General features: G+C 39.2%; 1 protein-coding gene across 3 annotated transcripts in view; it reads left to right on the plus strand.

Annotated features, from left to right (window-relative positions):
• WDR7 (WD repeat domain 7) overlaps positions 1-16,687 on the plus strand; it is a 349,222-nt gene that overhangs the window by 240,021 nt on the left and 92,514 nt on the right. For all 3 annotated transcript variants that reach the window (XM_045021793.1, XR_006580538.1, XR_006580539.1), the window contains exon 21: positions 5,972-6,158. In XM_045021793.1, coding sequence (XP_044877728.1) covers positions 5,972-6,158 — 187 coding nt within the window. The remainder of the gene's footprint in view (positions 1-5,971; positions 6,159-16,687) is intronic.

Raw genomic sequence — 16,687 nt, forward strand, 5'->3', positions numbered from 1 at the left:
TGGGTTCACAAAAGTGGGGCTAAGTAAAACTGCACAGTTTTCTTTTTGTACATGGATTCTCAGTTTAAAATGTCTTTCATTTATGTGCCATAATCAAATATTCTGTTATTGAGAGACACCAGTGAGGGGTGTGAAATTTTATAGCGAAGTCTCTTCTTGCTAACTTTCAGGCAACACCTTAAGTGCACAGCTTGCATTTGGGCCGTGCGCTGAAGGGTATCTTGGGACCAAGAATGCTCCTCCTAGGTGATAGGGAAACTTGCGGCTGGCCCCAGTCAGCTGACTTGGGCTTGCAGGGTTTGAGCTAACAGGTAGATACACCTCTACCCCGATATAACATGAATTCGGATATAATGCGGTTAAGCAGTGCTCGGGGGGGGGGGGAAGGGGACAGGGCTGCACACTCCGGCAGATCAAAGCAAGTTCAATATAACGCAGTTTCACCTCTAACACAGTAAGATTTTTTGGCTCCCGAGGACAGCGTTATATCGGGGTAGAGGTGTATTTGGGCTTGGGCTGGTGCCTGAGCTCTGGGCCCCTCCCCCATTGCAGTGTCCCAGAGCCCAGGTTCCAGCCTGAACCTGAACTTCTACAACACCGCAATTAAACAGCCCCTAGCCTGAGTCCCATGAGTCCAAGTCAGCTGGCATGGGCCAGCCGTGGATGTTTAAATGCAGTGTAGACATACCCTCTGCATTTGCTGCTAAATCCCTGTGGCTATGGTGTCTCCAATAGCTCTAATATCCATGTTTTGTTGGGGCAGTGAGCTCTGTCCCACAGCTCTGCCCTTTCTTCTCCACCTTCCTGCTCCTGTTCCACTCCAAATTTTCCCTGTGCAATCGCACACTGGAGTCTTGCATGGTTGAACTCCATAACCTGCAGGATGTTTACACCCTTTGGGCAAACTCCCCAGCGTAGTTACTATGGCTGAGTCAGGTGACTGATGCACTCAAATGGGTAGAGGACACCTTCTAATACCTAGGCCCTACCCTCGAGATGCCTTCTGCACAGCTGCTATCATATACGGCCCTGCGAATAGTGTGTTGGTGGGTTTTATGGGGACCCAGATTTGGGGAGGAAAACTTTTACCCAGCTTTCCTTTACCTTAGGCTTTTCTGACAGGCACCCATGTTCATTTGGCAGCCAGAATTTGGCCCTTAATGTAACTTTTTTTGCTTCTTCACTCTTTTTAATAAAATGTGACACAAGGTAGAAAGTTAAACAAACAAACAAAAAACCCAAAACTACATGTATAGATTTGTATTAACGTTGAGTGACAGCCATTGCAAATAGTTATTTTCCCTGCCTTACAAGTCAGATATTTTGTTATACTTGAATTCCTTTTTATTAAAGTCAATCACTTGAAGCAGAGAGAGAAGAATACAATATGGCACCATGCCACCTGTGCTCTGTGACCTGCACGTCTGGGGGAAGGACTTCATTCACTTGGTAACACATTATTAATTCATTTGGCATTCATTGTAATAACATAAATCATCAGAAATTCATTTGGTTTTAAAGTGCATATAATATGTAATCTCAAAGGGTTGTCATTGTAATTGAGCTATTAATTAATGTAGCATTATTTTTAATGTGACCTTCTTTTCCTCGGTCTACTGTTCAGCCTCTGACATTGGTAGGTAATTAGTAGCTGTTCCTTCATGTGTATTCAGGACATTCCTGTTTTGTGAAATATTTGTAATATTTTAAGATAAACCAATATTAACAATATATCCAAGGGTTCCTCAGTCTCTATTTGGTACTTTCATTTAGTACAGTAGACTGGTGCAGTTAGCAGGATTTTGGAAGTGAGTGTTACGCACTACCAGATGGCAAGTGCAGAAAAAGAATGTTATGGATGGATCATAAGTAATTTTCCTTTGTCGGCTATTCAGCATGTTGTTTATTGTTATGCTTATTGCATTATTGGGGAAGTTTCAGTATGAGAAGTTTTCATGGGGCTTCTGTCCATTCCTGAAAGGGAGAAAAGAGGCTACTCTGATGCCCAGATCTACCTTTGCTGTAGAGCTATTCATTGTGTAAACAGTTCCTAAATCACTCCTTTATAGCAGCAGCTGCCATCTGTGCAGCTGAGTGCAGGCAAAGAATTTTCATTTGACTATTGCTGATTCTTCCTTTTCTGTCATTTCACTTTCTGACACGCTGCTGTGACATGTCTAAGACAAGTGAGCACGTTTCCTGAGCTCACTGCCTCCGTTTATCAGACTGTCAAGAAATTTCCCACTGGCATGTTCCTCTTTTTGCTACATGTGAGGAAGCTGCCTATAGAAGTCTCAGTATGGAGAGAAGGCCAGTGTGGCTTTCTGACATCACCTAAGGAGCTGACAGCAGCAGCTTTTAATCAAAGTAAATCAAGTGCTGCCCGTGAGTAATAGTCATGATGGGATTAAGTTTAAGGGAAATGCTGGTGAAATACACCGTTACACTTAGGAAACTACTCCATTTTTGCAATATTATTCAGCAAAGTTACATCCCCAGACAGCACTGTTCACTTAGATTGAAAGGCTCCCTCTTCTGATTCTTCAGATGATGTCATAAGGGATCTTTTAAGTAAAGGATAGAACGTATATCCTGATGAGACAGACACAATTAAAGCCGGTTGGAAAATGGTCACTTTTTTCCCCAAAAAACACTTCAGCCACCTCTGTCAGCTGGTTGAAAAACAGTAAAAATAAGTCTGAAAAAAATCATAAAAAATTCTACCAACTCTGGCCACAATTCTGACCAAAAATCAATATGACTTACAGTAGGTTGTGGTTAGGCTGCAAAAAGTGTTCCACTGGAATGTTGAAAGCTACATCATCTACATGGCTAGAGCATAATGTGCTTTACATAGTGTTGTGATTATTGAAAAAGATGCTGTCAATTTTAATTTTTTTAATTGTCTAATTAAAAGTCTTGCTTCTAAAACATTATTTACAGGTTTTATAAATCTTTTTCTCCTTCCTATTAATGTCTATAAGAGCTTTTCAGTTATCTCTCCCTTGCTTACTGACTACACGGGAAAATGAAATACTTGACTATGCACAAAGTGCTGTGAAATCCAGCCTGTTAAAAATACCCTGTAATCTCTTTTAGTCCTAGTAATTTTAAGGGCTTTTTTTAAAAAAAGGAGTTACAAATGTGTCACACAGAAATAGAATTTTTAATTGGTGATCTTGTGGCCCAGTAAAATCATATTTTCAGGACTATTTGGTTTGAAAATTAACAGTGAGGTATTTTCCATTGAAAAATTTATATTTAGGATGCAATATGAGCCCGATTGCCCAATGATTCAGATCAACTGATCATCTAGTTCAGAATACAAACAAGTCATTACTGCCACTCGTGCTATTTCAGCAATCAAGAGGTAGAGATGGGATGGATTATGGCATTGTTAATGGAATATAAAACCTTTAACCTTTAGTCACATTGGTTCAGATTTGTTCCAGGTTGTGGTACCTTAAGGCCATTACTATCTGATGGCTGTTCAGTGTCTGTTTTAACATGCAGTATTGGTCTCCGTCCAGTTCTTAGTGGACAGATATCCACAGCACAAAAATACGTTCACAGTTGACATCCTTTTTAGTAGACTCAGCAGAGGGTTTCAAGTATGAGTGGAAATAGAACAGCATTTTATCCCAGCACAAGATTGAGGGACATTAGTAAGGTGATGTGGGAAAACTTGTGCTGCCTCCAGTGATGCTGTATTTGCTATGTGGACAGAGAACTATTCCAGCACCATTCATGAGTACTAAATTTATCCAAACATTCTTTAAAAGAATGGGGGGAGGGAGGGTTTACATGCAGATACTCACATGCTCTCACTAAACAGTAGGTGAGATAAAATATAGATATACATCTGGTTTTTTTTTAAATTGAGCCACAATACTGTTGGGACAAATGTTGTAACATGTCACTCTTTAGGCCCAATAAACTTAGTGATATCCCTGTTAAAAAGTTATTTGGATATTTTAGGGTCGGTCCAGCACATTTCGGGTATAAAGACAAATATATTTAACTGATAACTAAATTATCCCTATAAGTTTATCAAACTGTGTTAACAGTGCCATGATGTTGTGATGATTTAACTTTCTGACCATCAGTGGGAAAGAATAGTAGCTTTTGGTGAGATGGGATGCAATCTCATGTAGCAGCCCGAGTCACCTCATTACCGGTAGCCTTCTACATTACATAAACCCAAATCCTTATACACCTCTACCCCGATGTAACACTGTCCTCGGGTGCCAAAAAATCTTACCGAGTTATACGTGAAACCATGTGATATCGAATATGCTGTGATCCACTGGAGTGCCTAGCCCTACCCCCTGGAGCGCTTCTTTACCGCATTATAGCCAAATTTGTGTTATATGGGGTCACGTTCAGGGCCGGCTCTAGGCCCCAGCACACCAAGCGTGTGCTTGGGGCGGCATGCCATGGGGGGCGCTCTGCCAGTCGCCGGGAGGGCGGCAGGCAGCTCCGATGGACCTCCCGCAGGCGTGCCTGCAGGAAGTCCACCAGAGCCGCAGGACTGGCGACCGGCAGAGTGCCCCCCGCGGCGTGCTGCCGTGTTTGGGGCGGCGAAATCGCTAGAGCCGCCCCTGGTCGCGTTATATCAGGGTTGAGGTGTACTATATGAGATTTAAAGGAAGGATATACATGCTATACATTTGAAACTTGTTTACAATATATTTTTGGCTGAATGCCACCTATCTCTAAATACTCATAATACATGTTTTCATTGGTTTCAGTGCAGTTATAGTGCATACAGACTTCCAGTTTGAAAATAAAATCTGTAGATAAATGTATGTAGATGTTCAACTGCTTACCATAAAATGGCTGCAGTTTTTGACCTAGGTACATATTTCCCCAAGTTCAAGAAGGATAATAAGCAACTGCAAAGACACTAACTCCCTTAACATGATTAAACTTACAGTGGTTTTGCTGTCAGGTTTGCATGAAGTCAAATTAATGCAAATTAACTCACTGTTTTAGTCTGTTTTTAGGTTGGACTATGTTATGCACTATTTTGCATTAGCTTATAATAATAAAACAGCTCCGAGGAGAGGTATTATTGAGAGAAGAGAGCTTGCATGAAGTTATTTGGTTATCAGAGACAGGAAACTGAGGCTGGGTACTGCAGCATGACCCCAGGCCACAAGGGGGCATGCAGGAGGTAGCTGGCCCTGCTACGAATAGTCCTACCGAAATAATACAATATGGATGGAATCAATAGTCTATAAATATTAGTATAGACTCTAATAGAAAATTATTGCCTTCCTATAGTTTATCCATCCTAAAGAGTTTTATATTAGGCACATAATTCTTTATTAAATTTTACAGGCAAAAATCCTATAGAAGGGTTATCACTTTTTCTGTTGAATTCTGTAGGACTTTTTGTCTGGGTTCCTAGTCTCACATGTGTTGGTGGAAAAGCCTTCCCCACTGTCATTTCTTTTAGCTAGAAAAATTTTCCTGCATCTTTCTGTCTCATTTTAGAGCATATTTTCCCTTGGTACACTTTTTCCTCTCATTCTCTCACCGGCTACTTATTTTAAATCTGTGATTGGACTATTTAATTCGCTAGAGGGTTGACATAACATTTACTGGAAAGATCCTGTATTAAATAGGGTCCTGATCCTGCAAACAATTTGATATAATATTTTGTATTTGTAATAATTATTTTTATTGCAGCAACACCTAGCTATCATGGTCTGATTGTGCTAGGCTCTGTACAAACACATGACAGAAAAATGGTCCCTGCCCCATAGAGGTTATGGTCAATTAATATAATTGATATAGGCAGCACTATGCATCTCTCCTTTCACTGACTTCACTGAGACCCTGTGCAGATGTAGGGACTTGTCCACTGGAAGCTTTTACAGCATATGGATCTAATGTTGTATTGTATTCATTGTATTCACTAGTTTTCTTTTTATTATACTAGTTTTTATCCTGTTTTGTATGGTAGGTAAAGCTTTGACATTCCTTCTGCTGCAACCACCAAGCCCCAAACTTCCTCCACACAGCACCATCCGCAGAACTGCCATTGATCTGATTGGGCGAGGTTTTACAGTATGGGAGCCTTACATGGATGTCTCCGCTGTATTAATGGGCCTTTTGGAGCTCTGTGCTGATGCTGAGAAGCAACTTTCAAAGTATGTATTTAATCCAATAATTTTGTGTGTGTGTGTTCTGTTCTGTTCTGCTTTGTTGCACCAGTTAACACACATGAAAATATAGATATGACCATTGTATTTAACTGGGGGAGGAAGCCCCCTTGATTTTGAGTAATTTGAAATCTGGCATTTGTACCAACAACACCAAAATTAAAATTACTGCTATACGACAGTTGACTTGTTTTTGTCGTCTCCGCTGGCTCTAGTGTGTAATCTCAGGCCTTAAAATTTAGACTGACATAGTTACAGCACTCATGGGTGTGAAGAAGGACATCCCTGAGCCCCAGAGCTAGGCCGACCTAACACCTGCTGTGGATGCAGCTAGGGCGACAGAAAAAATGCTTCTGTTGATCTAGCTACTATCGCTCAAGGGAGTTCCTACTGCAAAGGGTAATCCCCTTCCATTGCTGTAATCTGCTCCATACTATGGGTTTATTGGAGGAGAGCTACAGGGCCATAGCGATGGTGCTATCATGCCTCTAGTGTAGATACAGCCTCAGAAGGGGAAAGGCCTAGTCACATAGGGTATGTTCTTGTACTTGAAAAGCTAGTATTTTCCAAAAGCTTTTTTTTTTTTGCTCCTTTTTTCAAAAACATATTTTTGTTGTGCAGCATTAAACTTATACTGTGAGCTAATATCTTTTGGGTATTTTGGAAAATACATTTTAGAAAAAGCTGTTTGTTTTGTTTAGAAATACTGCTTATTACGTGTAGGCACAATTATTTTCTGTGACCATCTAGATTTTTATACTTTCCTCAACTAAACTTGGTGTGCATGGGTAGCCGCTCAGTAAATTGTGGATTTAAACATCCCTAAGAAATCATGAACTCAATAGACCACAAACTGTCTCCTGCGTCAAAAACCAGCTTGTTAAGCTGACCTAAATAGGGATTTATACTGTAGACTGTCTTATAGTATACATCTTTTGTTCTGTGTGGCACATAATCCACTTTCTAAATTAATATTTGCAATCCATCAGATCAAAAAGAGATTTCTCTTGTAAAACTGCCAATTTGAGGTAAAATTCAAAATAAATATTTTTCACAATAATATTTTTTTCAAAATAATAATGTATATCCCATTGTAAAAAAACACTAAATTTATATCTACACAACAGCCCATGTTTAAAACTTTCTCAAAATATGTCTTCAAAACTGATTTGTAAAATGCTGCAAGAATTTCTTTTAAAAACTTGTATTAGTTTTTCTTTATTATAAGTAATTTCTCCTGAAAATACTTTAGTTCAATCCAATCCTGTAACTTTATTTGAAACTCACAAAACCAATGAAATGGAGCCAGGTTCCTCTATCCTTCTCTAATCCTCTGGTGTTTGTTTGTCCTCAGGTACTGTGATGTATGGTGAATTAAATAACTAAATTTTGTTTCCATAACTTGAAATCCTGTGATTATGTTGATATCGGATAGTTTTTGTTTGTTTGTTTTTTAAGATTTCATAGGGATTCAGCTGGAACTGGTATAGTGGTGGCAATTGGTTATCTGGGTCCCTCTGTTTCTGGTTTGTTCTGGTCAGGACACCTCTCAGGATCAGGCTGATGAAGGCTTGAGGTCCCAAGAAACAGTGGGGGTGACCGCCATGATGGTAAAGCTTGCTCTAGTAGCCTCCATCTGTCCTTTCGTTCTGTTCTTTTTGTGGTTGTTTTTCTTTTGTACTTTCCCAGAAAATCTTTCTTGTAAGGACCCAGAAATGGAGTGGTGGATGGAACAGCCATCCTCTCATTATTTTGTCCACCAATTAAGACTAATAGCCAACATACCGATTTTGGCTTATTAACTTCTGGCTCCCCACTTCCTAGTTTTTAACCAGCATAATTTCAATGCAGTCCTTGAATTATATCAACTTGGCTTTTTTGTCTAGCCTAATTCAGTTATTCTGTATCCCTTTTGTACCTTTTCCCATCAACATTTGTTATTGTAGGTTACTGTAACATCTTATGAACTTTTACCTACTTTTTACAGTTGAGCTCATGGTTCAGGTAATTTTATAGGCCCGATTGTCATGACAGGTCCCCCAGTGAAGAACTAAAAGACCACTATGACCAGAAGCCAAGGAGGTGGAGCTCTCACAGGAAAGACATGGGAATGGTGTGGGAAGCAGACCAATCCTTTGTATTTGAGATCCCAGCTGCTGTTCTGCCTCATCTATGCTTGAAGCCTACAGAGAGGAGGTTTTGGCTGGGCAGATTATGGGAGAAGGGGAGCTTAAAATCATTGGGCAGGATCTGTGGCAGCTGCCACTGCATTTAAATGACCCAAAGTACTTCCTATCATTGTCTAGTCAAAGGATAAGGGGAAGGGCCGTGCCATTGCTTAGACTCTGGTGCAGCAGATTCTACTCAGTGGTCCCAATATTTCTACCACCCAGACAGATGCAGCCTATTTACTTCCAGGGTGCATATGCTAATGAGTGAAAGGTTAGTAGAAGAGAGTATGAGGAGACAAGGTCTATGTGGTAAGCTAGTACAAGCCCTGGGAGAGTGTTTATCAACAAGGAGGCAATTTTGAACTGAATCCTGAATGAATGATAAGCCAGTTGAGCTGTTTGAGGATGGAGGTATGCGGTTGGGCGTGTTTGTACGTATGAGAATGCAGGCAGCAGCATTGTGTTAGATCTAGGGTACTGGGGCTTAGGGAAGCCATATAAAAAGTAATTGAAAGAAGAATGAGGATGTCAGTGGAGGTGGTTGTGATGATTCTCGGGGTACAAAGGACTGTAACTCACATCCTTACCCCTCTGCCTCCAATATGAGGGAGTCTTGCTTGTGGTAACTGGGTGCTAGCTCCCTAACACCACCAGCCTGTCAGCCACTCAAGCCACTCTGCTCCAGACTATGCCAGCCCTGTGTTTGCCTTGCAGGTTAGCAAGAGGTGCACCTCAGTCCCTGAGTCCCCTTGAAGCATTCCCCTGTGATATCCAACCGCAGACACTCGTTTCTCACAGAAATCCCAGGTCCTCTTACCAGTTTTACCTTAAACTGTCGCCCCTGTATAATACACAGCACTTGTAATGAAACAAAAGAAGGTTTATTTAAGAAAGAATAGAGATTACATGAGAAGAAAGAGAGAGTGATGGAAACAAATGGTTACAATACAAAATAAGATAATAAAATGTGAATGAGGGCCTACAATTTATTATGTGACCACCTTATCTTATAAGTAGGTTTCCCCCCAGAAGTTCAGTCTGTTACAGAGCTGGCCGGCTTCGCAGGAAGCAAGATCTAATCATTCATGAAAAACACCTCTGCTCAATAAGATGTCTTTGTGAATGGATCCAGAGTGCTTCTCCCCACTCTAGTTATACTGAAACAGTCTTTTGTCTTTATTCATATCCAGGGTGACCCCCATCTGTTATAATGCTCCTTTTTTACCTCCAAGTGGTTTTGATTATTTGCGGTTGTCTTTGATAGTTTTCCATTGACTCTTCTGTGATGGGGCAATGATAGGCAGTTGAACCTTGCATTACATCACTGGCTAACCAGCAGAGGTGAAAGTAAGCTGGTATGGCGGACTGCACCAGCTTCCACGGCAGGGATTTAAAGGGCCCGGAGCTCCGGAGTGGCTGGAGCCCCGGGCCCTTTAATTTGCCCCTGAGCCCTGGGGACTCCCAGCCACCTCTGCAGCTGGGAGCCCTGGGTTGATTTAAAGGCCCTGGGGCTCCCAGCCACAGCCGGTGCCCCACAGCCTTTAAATCTTGAGAGGCCCCGCCTCTTCCAGTTGAGGCCACACACCCCTCAGGACTCTGGCAGTACCGATAAGTCCTGTAAGTTACTTTCACCCCAGCTAACCAGGGATACATGGTAGGACTAGGTAGTCACTGAGTAATATCACTGCTGATTCCTTTTAACTTAAAAAAACATATGAGCATAATCGTCAACATAGTTACATTATTCCTTAAATATTACCCATACACACAACATGCCATGATTATAAGCACTTATATGTTGCAAGCTTCCAAAAGAGACCTTGCATGTTAACCTTAATTGACAAATACTCTAAGCCAGTGGTTCTCAAAGTAGGGCTGCCGCTTGTTCAGGGAAAGCCCCTGGCGGGCCAGGCCGGGTTGTTTACCTGCCGCATCTACAGGTTCGGCTGATCGCGGCTCCCACTGGCCACGGTTCTCTGCTCCAGGCCAATGGGGGCTGCAGGAAGTGGCGTGGGCTGAGAGACATGCTGGCCGCCCTTCCCGCAGACCCCATTGGCCTGGAGTGGCGAACCACGGCCAGTGGGAGCCGCAACTGGACAAACCTATGGATGCGGCAGGTAAACAAACCGGCCCAGCCTGCCAGGGACTTTCCCTGAACAAGTGGCGGCCCTACTTTTAGAACCACTGCTCTAAGCAATGTATTTGATGTAGTGAGTTGTTTGCAAAGAATTGTTTGCTAAGGGGCCTATGTGTCACAGTGGTATAAGATGAATGTAGCAATGTGGGGAATGCATGAGGAGGTGAGAGATTCTGAATCTAAGATAAAGACAAAGTTATGGAAGGTGAAGGCAAATCGAAGGTTTGTATCAAGGAAGGAATTTTGAGATGGAGCTATTATTTATTTGTTTGCAGTAGTACTCACAATATTTTGGATGCTATAAAAAAGATAAAATAATGCATGCTGAAAAGACAAAGCAATGAGAATGGGTAGAGGAAAGAGTTACAACCAACAAAGAAGATAGTTAGTGATTGCTCAAACCCTGATACTATGAAGTTTTAATAATAGTGTGTGTGTGTGTGTGTTATGAAAAATACAAAGATTATCCCGAATCACCCTACAGCCTTTCATCCAGCTAATCTTCTGTAGCAATCACATTAGAAATGGGTCATCCACAGGGATTTAAAGGAGGAGAGGGTCATCTCAGGAATATGGACCAAATATGTGGATGCAACAGTGGAGATCATGGAGGTGTTTGTGAGAGAAGTGAGCATAATGTATAACAAGGCTAGAGTAATTGGCAGAGCAGAGGGGACAAAATTGCTATAAAAAGAGATAAGGGCAAAAATTGGGGAGGGGAAGAAATATTCAGGGCCTTGAAGTCAGATAAAAATCTTGATGCAATGGGAGAAGCGAAGAGGGTGGAGGCATTCAGAGAGGGAATGGGGCCTTGGTCTTATTGACTGACAAGGAAGATGAGTTTGATGGCATCATTTTATGGGCAGGTGGGGTGCTGGTTCATATAATCATATGTCTTCTCCAGTACAACAAAAATTTCAATTCCTTGAAATAAACATAAACACATAAATATACTATTATGGTAAAATATATTCTAATATTTCACAGCTTAAACTATAATTTATAGAATTTATCTATGTCCTGCATCTCTTGCTTATTATCCAGTAAGTACATCTCCAGGTCTTACTATTAGCATGTAGAGATTTAAATACTACAGAATTTGTCGATTTGATGTGCCACCTTTTGCCTTATGTCTTCTTGGAGCAACTGCAATTAACTAGAATCAGAATTCCTGACTACTTCAGGTTAACACACAGGATCCAATCCTGCCAAATGCATTTAAGTAACATTACTCACATGAGTAGGAGCATTCATCTGTATTTGCAGGATTCCCTGGCTTAGACAAAATGCTTGGATTCCATGTTGATGAGTGCAGTTTATAAACCTAGATAGATGACAGGAAAAAAAGCTTGTGGCATCTGCTCACAAATAATGTGTCTCCTCTCTCCGCCCTCTCCTCCCCCTTACTCTACACACCATTGTAGTGTACATATACAACATCTGTTCATTTGATATTCTGAGTTTCTCAGTTTCTTTTTTAATACACTGCTACCCAACTATAACACGGTCATGGGGAGCCAAAAATCCCTACTTCGTTATAGCTGAAACCCCGTTATATCAGGGTAGGGGCAGCAGGGCTCCGGCGGTGATTTAAAGAGCTCCAGGCTCCAGCCGCTGCGGGGAGCCCCAGGTCCTTTAAATCGCCGGTGGAGCCCCACCGCCACAGCCCCGGGGTAGCAGTGGCAGGGCTCCAACAGAATTTAAAGGGCCCGGGACTCCCCGCAGCAGCCGGAGCCCTGGACCCTTTAAAGCGCCGCCCGAGCCTCGCTGCCGCAGCCATGGGGTAGTGGCGGCAGGGCTCCAGCGGTGATTTAAAGGGCCCGGGTCTCCCCGCAGCAGCCAGAGCCCTGGACCCTTTAAAGCGCCGTCAGAGCCCAGCTGCTACCACGCTATATGCGAACCCATGTTATATCAGGTCACGTTATAGCGAGGTAGAGGTGTATGTGTGGTTTGTGCAGGGTTGTTTCAATGATCACAGGCCAGATTCTACCATTTTTACGTGCACTGAGTAGTCCCTTACTCTTTAATTATCCCATTTGAAATAATTATGATAAAATATATAACTATGAAATGACTCATGAAATAAGGGTGGCCAAATCTGGACCTCTATGCTGGGGGTTGGGAAATTAGGTTCTTGTAATTTGATGTGACTTTCTGTGTGTGTGTGTGTGTGTGTGTGTGTGTGTGTAATTATTTTTTATTAATGCATTATATATATATAAAAAGACACACACACACACGTATACTTATACATACATATATAGATATAATTATTTATTGTTAAGGCATGATTTCAATATTATTTTATTACCCAGAGGCCTTTCTATCAGAAATATCAATTGTCATATGAATAATCTTTAGAAGGGTTTTGCAGAAATGGGCCTTTTTTTTTTTACACTGTTAGTGTTTGTTGTCGTAAAATTAATTATTTTGTCTGAGATTTATCCTAAATATCTTTCCGAATAGATTTTAAATAAAATGTTTCTGTATCTCGTAAATTTTTTCTTTATTTAGTTAAGTTTTATTAGATAATGCAAACTGTGTTATACAAAACAAATATGGAAAAAGAGAAATTCTATTGTATATTTATAATTAGTTAAGTAAATTACAGTTGATACAACAAGCAGCCAGAGTGGTCTGTTTGTGTATTAGATATAACTGAATTGTTACATTTCATATTGTCTGTGCTCTTTCCTGTCTAAAAACAAAATAATAATAATTAATAACTAATACTGGATAATATTAGTGGTTATACGTCAGGTGTCTATTGAGATAAGGTTAGTTTCCATTCATAGCTACGTGAATCCTGTGAAATAAATAAATAAACTCCTAACTGTGACAAAATATCAGCTTCCTACTCTGGGAGAAATATGTAAATATTCATTTTATCCTCTAAATGGTATCTAGAATATTTTCAGAAGTGTCTGTATTGTAGTTCTTTTGCAACTACAAATTAAGGGTTATAGTATTTATTTGATACAAAAATCAGTGTTAAAAGAAATATAACTGCAAATGACCGTTAAATATAATTGACTCAAAATTAAGATATAATTACTGATATATCACTTTGAATAAAAACATTATTTTTTCTTTGTTTATTTTATATTTTAATGTATTGAAAGTTTAAACTTCAACTGCTCAGTATTTTAAATTTCTGCTTATAAGGTGTGTTTCAGTAAAGTGTGTAGACCAGATCTACAGTTGCCATACACTGGCATAGCTTCAATGGAGCTTTGCTGATTTCCACCAAATGAGGATCTGGTCCTTAGGACCTTTGATCAGCATACCCGAATTATCAATTTTTAGATTACAAGTTGTAAATACTAACTTGTATTTTTTAATATACATTTTATATTGAATGGAACAATTTCACACAAAAATATAGGCCTTTATCCTTGCAAATACTTTAATATTCAGCCTTAAGTGCTAAATGGTAAACTAGACTAACAATTGGAAAAAAATTTCACTACTACAAAAAGAATGTACAGTATTTTGAATTTTGCACTTTGACTGCCTAAGGATTTAAACTGAAAGGAACCTTCAGAAATTGAAAATACAAATGTCATAGATAAGTCAGCATCGTGTTACCATCCTAATTTAAGAATGAATATTACCATACTGTTGCTCATAAGAAATACAAGTGCAGGTCTTCTCTTCAGTAATTAGTATTTTTTATCATCTTATTGCTGATATCCATGGTATTCTGCTATCTATACAGCTGCAGGCCTTCTCTTCAATAATTGTGTTTTTTTTCTATCATATTGCTGATACCATGAAGGTTTCTGGATATATTTTAAAACATGAGAGAGATGAGTACTGAAAAAACATTAATAAATGATTTGATGCATGCATTGTCTGCACAGTGCCTTGAAATTGCAGTATACTGTTTAACTTATAAACTGGTATTTATATATATTGTGAGATTATACATTTTTGATCATCATAAATAATATTGTATATATATCTTCAGATCACATGTCTAAGTGTTAACAAAAAAATAAATTATAAACAAATCTACCACAATATTTTAAAATGATTAGTTGATTTAACATTTAATTCTAAGTCCATTATTTGCAAAAATCTTAATGACAGTTGTTCATCTAGCTGTATAGTCCACTATGTCTTAGTAGTGTACCAAAAGAGAAAAAAGATTAAAAAAAAATCATAAAATAAAATAAAAAATGCACAGTATTTCAATTAGATATTTTAAAGGTACTCTTAATCTGTTTTTGTTAAATAATTGATTATCTAACCAGTAGAAATAACATTCCTAGAATATTAAACCACCACTGTATACTTTCACAATCTATGTTCTTTAGTATCAAAATGGAATTCATTCTTGTGTTACATTTTATATTTCACTTGCAGTTCTGCAAGACTGCTGCAGTATCAGTGGCTTGTAATCATTGTGAACTATTTAAGAAAATGTGGACAATAATGAACTCTGCAGGTTGCCTTGCTTCTATAAATGCATCTAATCATCATTCTGTGTCTGTCTTCAGATGACTAACTTCTTTCTGCATTGTTTATAGATAAATATTGATAGCTTATTGTATAGCATATTTTTAGACATCGGCCAAACAAATTTTAAAGAGTGAGTGGGTTTGTACCATTTAACATGGAAAAATATGTGAATAAGATGAATAATTGTTGTCTGAACTTAGTTTGATTTTTAGAAGATAAAATGTAAAATATTTTATGCCCTTTGGTCTGGTTTTAAAAATTTTCAGGTAAGGTATACTGTATTTAAATGTAAACTTTTATATAAACTGAGCAAGTACAGTTATTCAGAAAGTAATTTTAGTCTTGCTATTACCTCCTTAGCTGTCATAAAGATTAGTATGGCTCTCTATACACAGAGCACAGAATAAATGAATGTATCAGCATGTAGCCTTGAGGAGCCCAATGCAATTTTCATCATGATAAATTGCATAATAAGCGAGAAAGTGTTTGCTTATTAATCCATAACAAGATTTAGATTGAAAATGGCCTGTTACATCCATGACAGGTACAGTACTGACTTCAGAAGGACTAAGATGGAAAGAAATGGAGCAACAACGTGTACAGGGGGTTAAGTATGCATCTTACCCTCCTGGTGCCCTGCTGAGCTGCCCCTTTTTGTGCCTGATTTACCGTGTACACAATAACAGTGCACAGCTGCCTTGCTTCTGTCTGGGATGTTAAGCACAGTTTTTGAAGGAGCTTTTATGTCAAGCTTGTGCTTTTAAAAAAAAATTCACTTCACATTTATTGACAAAGAAAGAAACACATGCAGTGTTTATCTTCTTTGTTGCGCTGAATAAAATACATTTCTGAGCTGAGATGTGCTGCAAAGTTTTGGATAACTCCTCCACCCTTCTAGTCCAGCCCCTCTTCCCCCCGCCACCCCCACACACATACGCACACTAAAGATTACACTATTTTAACCATGCTGAGTGGAACTGCTCACTCATGAGGATTAAGAGTATTTTTCTAGAATTAATTAGGCTTTGATTTCTAGGCATAGAGGACTGTAGGGATTGTTGCTGTCCATAATTTTTCTTCTTTGAATTAAAAAACGCAGTTTGATTTGGATTACTTCTTAAATGTTGATAAAACATTACAAACATTGTATTCTTTTCAACGTGTGTATATATAAACGGTACAAATAATTAAGTAGTCCCTTTTTAGTTTTAGTTGATCATTATTAGAGGAGTTTTTTTTGTTCTATGGTGAAAATGCAGCATAAATTAAAGGGCCTGAATAGTTTGCAAATATAGGGCAATAGTTTTAGAATGTAACCTTTGTAGTTGATAGTTGGGGATTTAGAAAAAAGGAAGAACATGAGCTGTAGAACAGAGAAAGCTTCTAAAGATGCTTAGATGACTTTCCATCTATTTGGGCTACAAAAATACCTTTTAAACCTGGAAGTAGCAAGGGATCTGTCACCATTTCAATTATAAGCTTAGTTTTTTAAACCTTTAAATTCGCATTAAGCTGAAATTCAGACTAAAGATAGAGACATAGAATTATAAAATAGGAAGTACTGAGCTCCATCAGTACTCATGTATTAGGGGGTAGTCGTGTTAGTCTGTATCCACAAAAACAACAAGGAGTCCGGTGGCACCTTACAGACTAACAGATTTATTTGGGCATAAGCTTTTGTGGGTAAAAAACCTCACTTCTTCAGATGCAACAGAAGTGAGGTGTTTTACCCACGAAAGCTTATG

The sequence above is a fragment of the Mauremys mutica genome, chromosome 6 (genome assembly GCF_020497125.1).
Source record: "Mauremys mutica isolate MM-2020 ecotype Southern chromosome 6, ASM2049712v1, whole genome shotgun sequence".
Classification (NCBI taxonomy): domain Eukaryota; kingdom Metazoa; phylum Chordata; order Testudines; family Geoemydidae; genus Mauremys; species Mauremys mutica.